We start from the raw sequence: 17,117 nt of genomic DNA, 5'->3' as shown, positions 1-17,117 counted from the left end.
GTGGACTAGGAAGGCAATGGGTTGGTGCTGACCAGGGCTTCTGGGATGGCGGTGTGGGCTTAGAGCATGTTTTCGCTAATTAGGGGTGATCGGTAAGATTCGAAAACGACAGAAGGGTGTTTCTATAAGAAATAGTGTGACGAGAAATATCAGTCTACCCTGTCTTGTGGAGGACAGTGGGCAAACGAGTTTTTCCGGGATGGGAAATGCAGATACTGAGAAGCAAGGGGACACGACATACCGGGGTGCTTCCAGGTATTCAGAGAGGAACTCAGGCCTGTTTTCTTCTGTGTTTTCTCACGCATTCATTACGGTTACGTGCTGTCGTTAAATACAGTATTTCAAAATCTTTATGTTAACTCCTGAGGGAAGGTATAATAAGTTGTACATGAAAGGGATTATGCAGAAGTTTCATAAATGTGTCTTCTGTTAAGGTCTAAACATACATTTAACACAGAGATAAATATAGGAAAGGGCAGAAGGTATATTCAGACACTGATGAAGACCCAGGTGTCTTGCTCCTCTTGTGGCGGGAGGCCCTGGAGTACTTTTCCATGTGCCGGAATCAATAGGTCCCTTCAGAAGCCCTTTCGCAGCAGCCGCTCTGAGTCAGGACAGTGCCTGCATGCAGAGTGGAGCGTGGCCCCAGGCCCGCGGGGCAGCGTGTCTAGGACGGGCTGGATTTGCACCCCCTTGGCTCGGCTTTCCTGTCTGTAGAAGCCACAGCCAACTTATTCAAGAGAGGCAGTGAATTCTTTCGTGAAGACCAGACTCATACTGAGCTCAATTACCTTAGAGCTGGTTACTTTATTTTATTTATTTTATTTTTTTGAGCTGGTTACTTTAAAAAAAGGGAATCAGATTTGGTGTGGGTGCAGATATTGACATATGCTTTTAGCAACAGGTTATGTTGTTGTTTAGTCGCTAGGTCGTGTCTGACTGTTTGTGACCCCATGGACTGCAGCATGCCAGTCTTCCCTGTCCTTCACTATCTCCCAGAGTTTGCTCATTCGGTCATAGGTGACCGAATTTACTTTTTGCTAAAAAATGGTTGATTTTGCATTTGTCAAAGGCAAATCAGTTTATCAAATTAAGTTGTGAATGACCAAAGGCTATTCAAAGATGTGTGATAGAAGTCAATGTATCATCCCTCAGATGTCTTTCTTTTTTCTTTTTTAAAAATAAACTGGAACATTGAAGTTAATATAGTGGGCAGGTCTTGAAAACTGTGTGTGTGTGTGTGTGTGTGTGTGTGTGTGTGTGTGTGTGTGTGTGTGTGTGTGATCTTTGGCCTAACTTTTAATACCTAGGATTCCTTTTTTTTTTTAACTTTTTATTGAAGTATAGTTGATTTACAGTGTGTTAGTTTTTGGTGTACAACATGGTTATACATACATATGTATATATATTTATGCTTTTTCATATTCTTTTCCAACCTAGAATTCTTAAACTTCCATATTACCAAATTATATATGTGTCTGGACTGTGTCATCTGGTTAACATATTTGAAAGATAAAATGACTTTCCGTTCAGAATGCAGTTTTTGAACTGTATTGTTTATTTTCTTGGCTTCATTGAGAACATGAATGTTTAATGTTTGCAGAGGTTTTTATCAGGTTACTCAATGTTTTGTATGATTTGTATTGATCATAGTTTGTCATCAGTGAGACTTAATAGTCGCGTGATAGAATTTTGTGCATCCTTTTTCATGCCATTTGATGAACAAGACCCTCCAGTCCCACCCTCATATCCCAGAACAGCCTGGAAAACAGTCGTGTTTCTTTTCCTGTCGTAGATTGGCGGTTGCTGCAGCCTTACTGTGTTCTGTGTGCGTGACAACAGGCTGACTCGGATCCCCGCGGAGGTGTCCCGGGCGGCTGAGCTGCACGTCCTGGACGTGGCAGGGAACAGGTAAGCCCGAGACAAGCAGACGGTCCTCCAGCCCAGCCTCGGCCGTCTCGCCTTCGCTCCACCTGGTAGAGCGTGTTCTGATGGGTCAGTCACGTGAGCCAGGCCTGGAAGCTCTCATCCTGGGAGCTGGAGTGATGGAGCCCGTGGCGGGGACAAGGTCAGGGCTGCCGGCGCCTGGGGTCCTTTCAGGGTACCGTGGGTGCAGCTGGAAACGTGGGTCTTGGTTGGCGGTACGCTCATGGAAGCCGGGGGGGAGACCTAGGTCTTGGCTTTTATAACTGGCTTCCATGAGTCACCATGGGCCTCGGTTTCCTCATCTGAAAAATGAGCTCCAACGAGTCTGAGCTAGAGTTTAGCTTGGAGTCTTGCTCTGCTCTGCCCGTGACTCTGAACCCCCTGACTTTGTGCACAATATTGTACACAGGGATACTTTGCTGGCGAGACCATCCATAGCTGATGTCAGAATTACCAAGTGCTTCACAGTCTAAAAAACCTAGAGAGCAGCCAGTCTGTGTCGGGTTCTGGGTCAGAGGCCTGCCGGCATGCTCACCAGCCTATAACGTGCCGTAGTTTCAACCACTCTGAGCTGATTTCATCACTGCAGACAGCACTGCACTTTCCTACCCAGGCTCTTCTTTCCACCTCCGACCCTTTCTCTGTCTTTGTACCTTTATCATTTCTCCCTCTTGCCCCTCTCCGGGAAGACTTCTCTTCTCCGGGTCTGCGTTTCTGGATTATCCCAGTGATCACTGCCTGTTTACCTACGTGCGGTCCTCCGAAAGCTAAGGTTACCTAAAGTGCATGTGATGGTTTGTGTGTCATTGTGATTTGTCCCTTCAGGAGATGCCTGGCGAATATTTGTTAACTGAATGAAAACATTAGAAATGTTAGTTTTGCAGAATAGCTGGCAGGCCACTGCAAAGTGCCTGATGTCACAGGCTCCATTGCCAAGAAGAGGAATTTAAAAAATGCTTTCAAGTGTTAGACGGAAAAGTGTTGAGCTGAGGGGAGGATGATCAGTGGTCCTAAGGGGTAAATGCCGGTGACTCAAGGAATGTCTGGGGCACTGTGTCCTCAGAGATTCGCTGCTCACAGGTCAGGTGTGGGCCACAATTTGTCACTCGTGCTAATCGTGGGCAGCAGAGCTAAACGAATAGCAGGACGCGGGGGACTCTGGTGATGAGTTATGGCCTCAGGAAACGCTCACCGTTTTTATTTATTTTTTTTTATTATTATTATTTTTTTCCAGTGGGTTTTGTCATACATTGATATGAATCAGCCATGGATTTACATGTATTCCCAATCCCGATCCCCCCTCCCACCTCCCTCTCCACCCGATTCCTCTGGGTCTTCCCAGTGCACCAGGCCGGAGCACTTGTCTCGTGCATCCCTCCTGGGCTGGTGATCTGTTTCACCATAGATAGTATACATGCTGTTCTTTTGAAATATCCCACCCTCACATTCTCCCACAAAGTTCAAAAGTCTGTTCTGTATTTCTGTGTCTCTTTTTCTGTTCTGCATATAGGGTTATCGTTATCACCTTTCTAAATTCCATATACATGTGTCAGTATGCTGTAATGTTCTTTATCTTTCTGGCTTACTTCACTCTGTATAATGGGCTCCAGCTTCATCCATCTCATTAGGACTGGTTCAAATGAATTCTTTTTAATGGCTGAGTAATATTCCATGGTGTATATGTACCACAGCTTCCTTATCCATTCATCTGCTGATGGGCATCTAGGTTGCTTCCATGTCCTGGCTATTATAAACAGTGCTGCGATGAACATTGGGGTGCACGTGTCTCTTTCAGATCTGGTTTCCTCAGTGTGTATGCCCAGAAGTGGGATTGCTGGGTCATATGGCAGTTCTATGTCCAGTTTTTTAAGAAATCTCCACACTGTTTTCCATAGCGGCTGTACTAGTTTGCATTCCCACCAACAGTGTAAGAGGGTTCCCTTTTCTCCACACCCTCTCCAGCATTTATTGCTTGTAGACTTTTGGATAGCAGCCATCCTGGCTGGCGTGTAATGGTACCTCATTGTGGTTTTGATTTGCATTTCTCTAATAATGAGTGATGTTGAGCATCTTTTCATGTGTTTGTTAGCCATCTGTATGTCTTCTTTGGAGAAGTGTCTGTTTAGTTCTTTGGCCCATTTTTTGATTGGGTCATTTATTTTTCTGGAATTGAGCTGCAGGAGTTGCTTGTATATTTTTGAGATTAATCCTTTGTCTGTTTCTTCATTTGCTATTATTTTCTCCCAATCTGAGGGCTGTCTTCTCACCTTACTTATAGTTTCCTTTGTAGTGCAAAAGCTTTTAAGTTTCATTAGGTCCCATTTGTTTAGTTTTGCTTTTATTTCCAATATTCTGGGAGGTGGGTCATAGAGGATCTTGCTTTGATTTATGTCGGAGAGTGTTTTGCCTATGTTCTCCTCTAGGAGTTTTATAGTTTCTGGTCTTACATTTAGATCTTTAATCCATTTTGAGTTTATTTTTGTGTATGGTGTTAGAAAGTGTTCTAGTTTCATTCTTTTACAAGTGGTTGACCAGTTTTCCCAGCACCACTTGTTAAAGAGGTTGTCTTTTTTCCATTGTATATCCTTGCCTCCTTTGTCAAAGATAAGGTGTCCATAGGTTCGTGGATTTATCTCTGGGCTTTCTATTCTGTTCCATTGATCTATATTTCTGTCTTTGTGCCAGTACCATACTGTCTTGATGACTGTGGCTTTGTAGTAGAGTCTGAAGTCAGGCAGGTTGATTCCTCCAGTTCCATTCTTCTTTCTCAAGATTACTTTGGCTATTCGAGGTTTTTTGTATTTCCATACAAATTGTGAAATTCTTTGGTCTAGTTCTGTGAAAAATACCGTTGGTAGCTTGATAGGGATTGCATTGAATCTATAGACTGCTTTGGGTAGAATAGCCATTTTGACAATATTAATTCTTCCAATCCATGAACACGGTATGTTTCTCCATCTGTTTGTGTCCTCTTTGATTTCTTTCATCAGTGTTTTATAGTTTTCTATGTATAGGTCCTTTGTTTCTTTAGGTAGATATACTCCTAAGTATTTTATTCTTTTTGTTGCAATGGTGAATGGTATTGTTTCCTTAATTTCTCTGTCTGTTTTTTCATTGTTAGTATATATGAATGCAAGGGATTTCTGTGTGTTAATTTTATATCCTGCAACTTTACTATATTCATTGATTAGCTCTAGTAATTTTCTGGTAGAATCTTTAGGGTTTTCTATGTAGAGGATCATGTCATCTGCAAACAGTGAGAGTTTCACTTCTTCTTTTCCTATCTGGATTCCTTTTACTTCTTTTTCTGCTCTGATTGCTGTGGCCAGCACTTCCAACACTATATTGAATAGTAGTGGTGAGAGTGGGCACCCTTGTCTTGTTCCTGATTTCAGGGGAAATGCCTTCAATTTTTCACCATTGAGGGTGATGCTTGCTGTGGGTTTGTCATATATAGCTTTTATTATGTTGAGGTATGTTCCTTCTATTCCTGCTTTTTGGAGAGTTTTAATCATAAATGAGTGTTGAATTTTGTCAAAGGCTTTCTCTGCATCTATTGAGATAATCATATGGTTTTTATCTTTCAACTTGTTAATGTGGTGTATTACATTGATTGATTTGCGGATATTAAAGAATCCTTGCATTCCTGGGATAAAGCCCACTTGGTCGTGGTGTATGATTTTTTTAATATGTTGTTGGATTCTGTTTGCTAGAATTTTGTTAAGGATTTTTGCATCTATGTTCATCAGTGATATTGGCCTGTAGTTTTCTTTTTTTGTGGCATCTTTGTCTGGTTTTGGAATTAGGGTGATGGTGGCCTCATAGAATGAGTTTGGAAGCTTACCTTCTTCTGCAATTTTCTGGAAGAGTTTGAGTAAGATAGGTGTTAGCTCTTCTCTAAATTTTTGGTAAAATTCAGCTGTGAAGCCATCTGGTCCTGGGCTTTTGTTTGCTGGAAGATTTTTGATTACAGTTTCGATTTCCTTGCTTGTGATGGGTCTGTTAAGATCTTCTATTTCTTCCTGGTTCAGTTTTGGAAAGTTATACTTTTCTAAGAATTTGTCCATTTCATCCAAGTTGTCCATTTTATTGGCATAGACGCTCACCGTTTTTAAGTTGATGCTTTCAGGACATCATGATCGATGCTTAAGCCACTCACTGGTGACTGGAATCTCAGGATTAGCTAGAGGTGGTTGTTGATTTCCCACCTGGACTGAGCCCCCAGGAGACGCGCAACGTGAGAAGGTCCCCCTTCCCTCCCTCCTGTGCTGGTCCTGCAGCAGGAGAACTCGCTGCTCTGGAGAGCATGCGTTTGCATCACTAATTCTAAAGCAGAAAGATGACTCCGGCATCTGAAAACTGCTTTTCACAGGAGGGGAGTCCCCATTCTCCAGTTCTCAGGAGAAGGGACAGTTCTGTTTTCATCACGCCTGGGCCGGGTGGAGGAAACCCAGTTGAAAAGCTGAGTGCCACAACTGTCGTCTGAGCGGGTTAAGGGTGCATTTGGGCCATGGTGTATACAGATTCATAACCAGATTTCAAGCTTATAAACATATTTAATGACTACTTATTTAAAGTATCGGTATAGAAGCTCATAAAAAAGAGGCTGCCATGTCAGCTTTTCAGCTTGCAGAGATGTCACACCATGGGAAGTCCTACCAAACACCACAGAAGTTTCTGCCTCTCCTCCCAAGCATATAAAAATAGCAAATGGCACAGGGAACCTGCACGTTCGTTCCTAGAAACCTTCTTTGAAACGTTTGATAGGAAAAATTATAGCAAGGATAATGCTAAATTGCCACTTGGAAACAAAAGCATGAAGTCTCCTGGTCCCGTAACAGAGGAGGTGCCTTGTATCAGTCATATGGGCCCAGGACACAGAGGTCCCTGACTCTCAGCTTTTTCCCCATGAGACTGTCCACCAAGTACACAAAATTGGGTATTTGAGCATCTTCCTCGAAGTATTACTAATGCCAAATGCTGCAAACCAGGGCTGTCAGTGGGAAAATAGTTTGTACCTTTGAATTTCATAATCCAAAAAATTAAATTAAAAAGACTAAATAAGATATCACCACATACCTATTACAATGGCTTTTGTCAAAAAGACAAGATGACACGTGTTGGCAGAGAAAAGAGCACCCTTGTGCACTATGGGGAAATGTACGTTGGTGCAGCCACTATGGAAAACAGCATGGAGTTTTTCCTCAATAAGTTTTCATAAACAGAACTGCTGTATGACCCAGCAATTCCACTTCTGGACATATGCCCAAAGGAAAAGAAAACAGGATATCAAAGAGGTATCTACTCCCCCACGTTCACTGCAGCTTTATTCACGGTAGCCAAGACGTGAAAACAGCATCAGCAACGTCAGATGGATGGATGAAGGAGATGTGGTGTGTGCCTGTGTGTTTATATTCATTTATAGGAAGTGGAATATTACTCAGCTGTGAGAAGGTCAGAAATCCTTCCGTTTGCAACATGTGCATAGTCGCTCAGTAGTGTCTGGCTCTTGGCGATCTCGTGGATTGGCACCTACCTGGCTCCTCTGTCCATGGAGTTTTCCAGGCAAGAATACTGGAGTGGGTTGCAATTTCCTTCTCCAGTTTACAACATGGATAGGCCTTGAAGGCATTTTGCTAAGAGAGATAGGTTAGAGAAAGGCAGATACTGTGAGAGCTCACTGATTTGTGGAATCTAAACAAGCTGGAACAGAATAGAGTGGTGGTTGCTAAGGGCCAGCGGGTAGGGGAAATGAGATGCCGGAGGGCGTACATTTCCAGTTAGCAGGGGAAGCAGCTCTGGGAGTCTAACACACAGCAGGTGACTGCAGTGAGCAACACCGTACCATATCCTTCAGAGGTGCCGAGAGAGTCCATCTTAAATGTCTCCAACACACACTGGGGATTACAGGAGGAGATGGAGACCCTAAGCCTACTAGGCAATCATTTCCCAATGTCGTTGTCCTCTGTATCCTTTGGGAGATTGGTTTCAGGGCCCTGCCCCAGCCAGGGTACCAACAGGGGCAGATGCCTGCAAGTGCCTAGCCCCTTAGGTTAGATGCCGCAGTACAGTGGACCCCCATATCTGTGAGTCCTGCATCCTCAGACACAGAGAACTGACCGTATATATAAGTGCATCAAATCATCACACTGTCCACCTCAGGTTTACAAAGTGTTACCTGTCAATAAAGCTGGAAAAAATATAAAAAGACAAAATGCAACCCAACAGTGTAGCCAGACTGTGGAACCCTGAGCTGCTAGAGGATGAACTGTGTCTCTGCCCTGTGACCCACGATGCCCAGGGCTGAGAGTGCGTGTGACCGGTGCCCGGTGATCTCGTTCTTGTTTTTAGAACAGCTTACCTGCGGAGCACTCCAGAAAATGGAGTGGTTCCCCTGAAGGACGACTGGAAACCCGAGGTTACGGAGGCTTTCGCTTTAGATACTTTGGCACTGTTGACATTTTTTTCACTGATTATGTTCGCTCTCTATATGTATCTTTAAACATTTTTGAAAACTGCTTAAAACTAACAATTCTAGTAGGAAGAAACAAACAGATGAAACACTCAATTGTAAGTACCATTCAGCCGTCGGTTAAGTTAGTATTTCATTAATCAGTCAGCCATTTGGTTGTTAAATAAATTGGATAAAGCAACTGCTGTCCTAATCTGCTCATAGCTTCCTCATAGCTACGAGGGGTTTCCCTCACAGCTCAGTTGGTAAAGAATCTGCCTGCAGCGCCGGAGACCCTGGTTCAATTCCTGGCTCGGAAAGATCCACTGGAGAACAGATAGGCTACCCACTCCAGTATTCTTGGGCTTCCCTTGTGGCTCAGCTGGTAAAGAATCCGTCTGCAATGCGGGAGACCTGGGTTCGATCCCTAGGTTGGGAAGATCCCCTGGAGAAGGAAAAGGCTACCCACTCCAGTATTCTGGCCTGGAGAATTCCATGGACTATACCGCAAAGAGTCGGACACGACTGAGTGACTTTAAGAAAAAAAAGTCCTAATCAGAGGTGGGGAAGGTCACTTCAGGCTGGACTTGTCACTGAGGTCCCTAAAAAGGAGAAGCTCACGATACGGTTGTTCATTTGTTCTAGTCCTTGTACTGTTGCTGTAAATAGTAGCTGTAGGCTTTCTATTTCTTTTATTTATTTAGGGGATGTGGTCCTAAATGGAACATGGTGATGTGGACAAATGGGGCTGTGGCTTCTTATGTTGATCTTGTAGTCAGCAGAAGGTACCAGAATAAACCAAAAATATATTATTAACTCTGCTGGAAAGTGGGAATATGTACATATATATATATATTAAAAAAAAATAGAAAACATATGTCTATACTATTATTTCTATTTAATGTATACATAGATTTTGCATATTTAAGCTCTGCTTCTGGCCTGTGTCTGGCCTGTTCACCCCAGAGAAGCAGGGCAGTGTGTGTCTTTCCCCTTAGGCTGCAGGGTGTCAGCGTGGGGCTGCCCAGCCCGCAGTCTGTTTGCAGACTGGGCAGGGAGCGGAGGCTTTTTTTCCCCTTTCGCACTGGGAACACCTCTGTCCACAAGACACGTGTGCATGAGCTCGTGTGTGTGGCGTGTGCTTGGCCGGTAGCCCCCGTGTCCAAGCTGGTACACTGGTGCTTTGCAGGAAAACCTGTGTTCTAGACCACGTCTCTGTCTTCCCTGGCTTGGTGGCATGTGACTTTCAGACCTGTAGCTGTGGAGTCCAGTAATTTACTTTAGCTCTTACGATACGATTTGTCATCCTTAGCAGCTGTTACTGATGCTCCGCATAGCCTTTTATTTATACCTTTGCTTTAGCATTTAGCTGGGAAGCCAGTTACTAGCCTGAGAAGGCACGATGACCGTGGCTTCAGGATCTATGTGTCATGCCAGCTTTCGAGCCTTGATTTACTCTTTTCTTTATGCTCTTAAAAGCAGAGATGCTGACTTTAGATTTCTTGCCCAAGACCTTGAAACATTCCAGAGGATATTAGCTTAACTCAAAAAAGAAATAGGGACAAACTTTCAAAAAGAAATTATTCTTGGGTTCTGTGGCATGAAAGAGGGTTTGATGTCCTTTAAGCGCCTGCAGTGAATTAGGGTATTCTTTTTAAAAAACCCCATCATAGCGTCCGGCAGATACTTGCCTTGCGTCTTCAAGTTCCTTGCGTTTAGCATAAGTATGACGGCATTTGGTCAGATGAGAGATCGTTTGAAGCTTATACAAATAAGCACAGAGATTTCACTTCCAAACTACCTCAAGGAACCACTGCTTCAGAAAAAGGGGAGCTGGGGCTGTAAGCGGCTGTGCCCCCCAATTCCCCACCCCGGCCCTGGGCATCCTGATGGTGTATATGCGTCCCTGCACTGGGTGGATTCTGGGATTTAAAAACATGGATCTCCCACCCAGTTTGACTGTCATTAGTAAACTGCTGGCTGGGACACCACGTGGAGTCTTTCTGGGTCCTTTAACGTAGGTAGGTTTCACTGCATTGACTCGAGAACCTCACTCTGCTGTGGGCACGGTTCCCTACGTTTACCCAGCACCACACCCCTTGTGTGTGTGGTGGGTGGATCAGCCTTTCCTGGACGATTAGGAAAAGAAAATATTTTCTCACCTCCGTAAATAGGACAAGGGAAGGCGTTTGCGAAAATGTATTCATTCTTCTTACGGAAAGTTTGTTAGTACTTTCACTGCTTTCTGTAGTCGTTTTTAACTTCATCTGCTAAAATAACTTAGCTGGTCTCTGCTTACCTTTTACTTGGATTCATCTTATACTATTTGAGTCCAACTGCTCTTACTAGAGTTCTAGTTTATTTCCCATAAGTCTGTCAATTCAAAATGCATCTGATGAGGGAGTATTAATCTGTTGGTGAGACGTTAGGGGGCTCTTGTATGTATGTTAAGTGGAGATGGAGGTACCATTTCATAGAAGAAAGAACCCCGGATACACACTGTCATGTAATGTCTTTCAGAACTAATGGACCAGAAATTTCTTTGGAGAAAATGTGTGTCATATTGTAGATAACAGACTGTGATCAGTCTGTTTTTTATCTAACTTATGAAATCACTTCTATGGTGGAACCATCATTTAATCCATGGAACCATCCTTAAGAGTAAAAATACTTGATCAGGTATAACCTTTGGTTCTTTAAACCTTAAATCCCTGGCATCTGCAGAGGTTCAGGGGTTTTCAGCGTGGATCAGTGACGTGTGTGAAGCGTTGACTTTTACCACAGCCCTGCACTTGGCGTCCTTCCGTGTGGGGCCGATGGCTCCTTGTTGTGGGACTGTGCATTGTAGGGTGTTTGGGAGCGTCCGAGCTGCGCCCCTCGAGATGGCAGCAGCATTCCCAGGGGCTTTCCTGGCAACCCAGTGGTTAGAACTCTGTGCTTCCAGGGCCAGGGGCCAGGTTCAGTCCCTGGTTAGGGAACTGAGTGCCTGCAAGCCACATGGCAAGGCAGAAAAACAAAAAAACAACAAAAAAAAAACCCTCCCCCAAAATGTCTCTAGCTGTTGCCAGCTGTCCCCTGGGGGCAAGATCACCCCTGGCTGAGATATTCTGTGCAAGTGGCCTTTGCCAGGCACCAAGTACTTTTGATTTCTGCTAACAGTCTCCACTAAATAGATTTCACTGGTCAAGTGTTTGTAGAGACATAAATATAAAACTAATCTTGAGGAGTTGCATTACAGTTTTTAAAGTGCTCTAATAGATACCATCCCCTTTGAAACTGAAGCAATCCGAGGTGGAAATTAATGATCACGTAGGTGTCTGAGAAGTAGGAGCTTTCAGAAACTTTAGTCTGAATTGGAACACCTAAAATCATCTCCCCGGAGAGAGCAAGTGGAGACCATGAAAAAACACTTGTAATCTTTAACTGCGGTTTAAGCTCTTCAGCACCCCAGCCTCCCTCACATCCAGACTTACAGGTGCTCCTGGGCCCAGGCAAGTGCACAGCCTCACTGCAGCCCTGCCGAGCGCGACTCAGGTAGAGCTCAGCTCTGGGTCCTTCCACAAGTGCACTGGCTTCCCCCCTCTCTACCCTGGAGGCTGGCTTCCCTGGTGGCTCAGCTGGTAAAGAATCCTCCTGCAGCGCAGGAGACCCTGGATTCGATCCCGGGGTTGGGAAGATCCCCCGGAGACGGGAAAGGCCACCCACTCCAGTCTTCTGGCCTGGAGAATCCCATGAGCTGTATAGTCCATGGGGTTGCAAAGAGTCAGACACGACTGAGCGACTTTCACTTTCCTAGCCTAAGAGTAGACAGTGTGTGTTGTAACTTCCTAATTTTTTTGCCGTGTGGCCTCGAGGTGCCAGAGAGAGGTGATGGCAGGAAAAGGCAACACAGACACCCCCCGAAGCATCTCCTGGCAAAGAGGACACAGCGTGTCTCAGTATAAACAGCACTGTTTCACATCCTGCACCCAGTCTCAGGAAGCAGTTGTTGAACTTTTGTCTTTTATGGACAAGGTTTGATTTCATTACAGATGGTAAGCGCCCACCCTCTCCCTGTGTTTTCATTAAGGCTGTCGCACCTGCCTTTATCGCTGACCGCCTTGAACTTGAAGGCTCTCTGGTTATCGGACAACCAGGCCCAGCCCCTGCTCACGTTCCAGACAGACACCGACCACACCACCGGGGAGAAGATCCTCACCTGTGTCTTACTTCCTCAGCTGCCTTCTGAACCCGCCTGCCAAGGTGAATTGAAGGGCTGGTTTGCTTGGCCCAGGAGTTAGCAGCGGCTCCCGCCCATCCGTAAGGCCGCTTTCTGACCACGGGGCTTTGCAGAACACATGCTCACACCTGTGGATCACGCCTGGCATTCTTTAAATAGCCTTCTGGTTTTGAATTCCAGCTAAGGCTGAAAATGCACATATGTCCTCCTAAAAGAGAGAAAAGTCCCTTAAAATTCATGCAGACAGTTTGGAGGATTAGCATTGATGGTCTCCAGCAAAGCATTTTTAAGCCAGGGAGTTGTTTTGAGTAACTGTACCTTTGTTTTGTAAATCATATGTGCTTTTAAAAAAGTGTTCACAGTCACATGGCGTGGCTGTCTCAAAGCCTTTGCTGAGAGCTGGTTTCGATAGAAGAAGTCTAGAAGGCTCTGGGCAAACGGAGGCACCTCACTGACCCCAAACTGGTGAGAGGGATGTGAAGACCCCAAGAGGACAGTGCAGGGTGAGTGGCCAAGAAAAAGACCAGATCCTACACGTGTGGCCACCTCACTGTCAAGAGGAAGTTTTTGAAGTGAGCATGTCAGAAAGAACCTTGAAAAAGAGGTCTGTGAGTCATGATGATATTCTGGAATGAAATGGTAAACACTGATTTAGCAGCTGTGACCTCAGATAGAATTAGGCATCCTTGGAAAGACAGGGCCGCCTTGCCGCGGCAGCCCTGCTGACCTGGTCTTTGTCCGGCAGAGAACCTGCCCCGCTGCGGCGCTCTGGAGAGCCTGGTGCACGACGTGTCAGAAGAGGCCTGGAACGAGCGGGCGGTGAACCGGGTCAGCGCCATCCGGTTTCTGGACGATGAGAAGGACGACGATGACCACGAAACGGTACGGGGTTTGGGATGCTGGGCGTTCGCGGAGGCTCAGAGTGGCGCCTGACAAAGAGCCGTCTTACTTTCAAATAGCCTTTCCTCCTTTCTGCCTTCAGCATTTAAGTATTTTTTTTTAGAAGGCAAAAGCTAGTTACTTCTAAGGTCCTGGTTCACCAAATGCACGTAAAGCAAGTGGGACTTTTAGATTTGTTTGTTTGTTTGAACAGGGTGTGGGTGCTTCTTTTTCTTTCTTTGTGACGGTTTCCCCTCATGCCCCCTCTGCTTTCTTAAAAATCAGTGGGGAAGTGTTTCTTTTCCGTCGTTCGTTCTCAGCGAGCCGCCACGTGCAGCTCTGCTGTGCGGACTCATCCACGTTGCGCCGTGTGGCTCAGCTTGAGGAGCGCGTGGGACCTTCATAGGATCCCCTTACCGGCTTTCACGCAGAATCGGGCATAGGTTTGAAAGGACCACTCAGCCCGACTTGCCTCCATCCTCGACTCGTGTCTCTGCCATTCGGCTGAGTCAGGGACAACTTGTGAGCCTTCCTGCAAGTTGACTTTGGCCTCTGAGCTTCCTGACACTAATTGAGATTTTCATAAGCAGAGCTCAGAGGGAATACTTGCTGCCCCCAAGACAAAGGGAGGTTTTTAAATTATTGCCAGGCGGTAGTTTGTTATTCCAGCTGTCCGCAGGTGGACTTTTATTGACTTACAGTAGTAGAGGGCAGAGTAGGAATTAAGCATGACAAAATGACTCCAGCCAAAAGGGCTCTTTACTTTTATCTCAGGGCTTCTTAGAGCAGGACTGTTTGACCAGCCACTCGCTGTCTGAGTTCTGGCCTGCCTTTGTTAACCTACGATGGCCCTTCCTCAGACTCACTGAAGAGAGGTAGGCGCTGTTTGAGGAGTAGAAGAGCACATAGCATCTTTTATAATATAATTTTTAAGGCATTGTCCATACCCTGTTACTTCACTTCCAGCCCCGTGGTCTTTTAGGAAAAAATGTGAATTTTCTTCAGTAGGTCATATAAATATTAATAAAACAGGTGAATTAGAAAAGAAGTCCTTTCTCACCTCCCTTTTCCTTCACCTCCTGTGCCTCCTGGGTTGAAGAAGGCCTTCAGATAAAGTAGAACATTCTAGTGATTTTAATTTTAGAATTTTTGACCAGTTTTTCTTTTTCCTTCCTCCACCCCCCTCATTATATCTTGTAAGTCTTTTATTATTTTTCTTACTGTTCGTGAAACCTTGTTTTTGTCTTAACACATCTCATATTTTCCTAAGTATTCTTTTATCCTGAAAGGAACCCTACCATCTTGACGAGATAAGTTGTAGACAGCATTTTCATCCTTCCTTCCGCTTGGGAGCAGTTGATAAATGCTTGTAGCTCCAAGGCAAGCTTTCCACCCGCTCTGCTTGTGACCTCTGGGCAGGGGGACCTGGGTTGGAAAGCTTTTGCGGGAGTGACGGAGTGAAGCCCAGACGCTCACCCCACTGTTTGCTTTTCAGAGAACACTCCTGAGACGAGCCACGCCCCACCCAGGGGAGCTCAAGAGCATGAAGAAGACGGTGGAGAATTTACGGAATGACAGGAACGCTGCTAAAGGACTGGACTCCAACAAAAACGAGGTCAACCACGCCCTCGACCGCGTGACCACGTCGGTGTAGCCGGCGCGTCCGTCTTACCTCCCGAGTCGTCCTGCTGCGGAGCCGGCCTGCCCCCCTGGAGCCCCCCAGGCCCCGTCTCCTCCGACCCCGCGTCGGTCCCCCCACGGGATGCTGCGCCCGGGAAGTGCCTTACTCTCATCTGACAGCCAGTCACTGCACCCGCCCGCGGTCTCCAGCTTGATTTTTTTTCTCTCCTAAATTTCAGTTGTTTGTAACAAGTAGAATACACTACTGACAATACCTGGCCTTTGTTTTTGTCTTGTGTTGGGGTCAGGGAGGGGAATTCTGGTCCCCTCCCTCCCATCAAGTGCTGGGACCTTGCGAACCCACATTCTCTTGGACCTACTGATGAGAGAGTTTTATGCATGGGAAAAAAAAATTGGTAATTTTTTAAACCCTTTTCGGCAGCTCAGATGGTGTACATTTAAACATTTTTGTATAGGTATTTCATAACAAAAAATATGTATTTCCTTTTGTTATTTTATCTTGGAAACGGTACACATTTTAGTATTTGTGCAGGAAAAAAATACAGCCCTAAAGTATTTGTTTTTATTTGTACCATCCACTTGTGCCTTATTGTTGCCTGAGTCCTGTCAAATCAGTTGTCACAGTGACATCTTTAAGCAGAGATGAGGCTGGAAAGGTGATACTTTGAAAGCAGTGTTGGATTTTCATCAGTAATCAGGAGGATTTATTTTTAACCAAAAAGAAGAGTTACCACCAATTTGCAAATTTTATCAGTTGATTTTTTTTTTTAAGATGAACCAAAGGATTAGACTGCTAATATTTCATATCTTTTCCACTTTGACATTTTCATGAATGGGTCTCTCAGGATGCGTGCCCTGTCTGATTGTACCTACTCAGAAGGTATGTGCCATTTGTAAAATAAAACAGAGCAGAAAAGCACAAAAAGCAAACCGGTTCAGAAACTCAGTGGGGAAATAAATTACGTACTGCAAAGAGAAAGTATGATTTTTTTTTTTTTTTATTAAAGAAAGCTTTAAAAGTTTTATACTGAGATATAAGACCACAATAAAGCAGAATAACCTACGACCCTGTTAGAAATGTTGCTGTCTTTATAAGTGCAATTTATTTTGTAAATAGAGTTTGGATCAAAGTGTAACAAAATATTGCTTCGAGTTTTAATTTTAAGTCTGCTAATTTAAGAGGTACGGGGTATATTTTGGTGTGTTTCTGTTGATTTCTTTTTAATTTTATTTTGTATGATGTGATAAAAGAGGAATGAAAAACGCCCATCCCTGTCTGGTGTTTAGGAAAATCATGCTGTTGGTGTTGCCTTTTTATTCTTTCCATGAAATAAAGTCAGCCTGGACATTAGCGATACAGCTTTTTAAAGTTGATTATCTCCTCGTATGTTCAGATGATAACAGGCAGCCAAGTTCTTTAAGAATGTGCTCCCTCTCCTTGGACTCCTGACCTGCTGGTCAGCTTTGTGTGAGCCTCCTGTGGGGCTGGACTCCCCATCTCCCCACCCAGGGGGAACGGAACCCAGCGCCCTCCTCCAGTCTGCCTCCCCACCTTGGGTTGGGGCCGTCTGGCCAATCGAACTCCTTAGAAACCTGCTTTCAACCAACCAGATACGATGCCTTCTTTTACTACCGGGCATTTACTTACTGAGTTCATTTTGCCTTTTTGGTTGTTTGTATGTGTGTATCGATTTGTAAGACTGCTGAGTTGAAAGCTCATGGCACATAGTGCTTTTCAGCTGGTCAGTTTTTATTTCATTCCCTCATCGGTGGGCACCCTTCTCCTTCTTTCCATTTTAAGGTTCTGGCGTACTCTGTTTTGTAAAGATGATGCCACAGACCCTGGACTGACAGAGCCGCAGACTGGCTTTATTTAAGGAGAGTTACCTTGATCCTGAAGAGCAGAAAAGACTTCCTGGTATTTTGGTTTATCTTCATATGAAGCCCAAACTTGACTACTCAGCTCACCATGGCTTTGGTGGAATAGAGACAGGAATAGTA

The 17,117-nt window shown here is 44.8% G+C and overlaps 1 protein-coding gene across 1 annotated transcript in view; it reads left to right on the top strand.

Annotated features, from left to right (window-relative positions):
- Positions 1-16,473, top strand: part of LRRC1 (leucine rich repeat containing 1) — a 131,040-nt gene extending 114,567 nt beyond the window's left edge. The window contains exons 11-14 of the mRNA XM_061146374.1: positions 1,796-1,911; positions 12,447-12,619; positions 13,342-13,478; positions 14,971-16,473. Of these exons, the coding sequence (XP_061002357.1) occupies positions 1,796-1,911; positions 12,447-12,619; positions 13,342-13,478; positions 14,971-15,129 (585 nt within the window). The 3' untranslated portion in view covers positions 15,130-16,473. The remainder of the gene's footprint in view (positions 1-1,795; positions 1,912-12,446; positions 12,620-13,341; positions 13,479-14,970) is intronic.
- Positions 16,474-17,117: the final 644 nt, after the last annotated feature.

The sequence above is a fragment of the Dama dama genome, chromosome 7 (genome assembly GCF_033118175.1).
Source record: "Dama dama isolate Ldn47 chromosome 7, ASM3311817v1, whole genome shotgun sequence".
In the NCBI taxonomy this organism is placed as follows: Eukaryota; Metazoa; Chordata; class Mammalia; order Artiodactyla; family Cervidae; genus Dama; species Dama dama.
The sequence above is the reverse complement of the archived record's forward strand: the minus strand, read 5'-3'. Positions and strand labels throughout refer to the sequence as shown.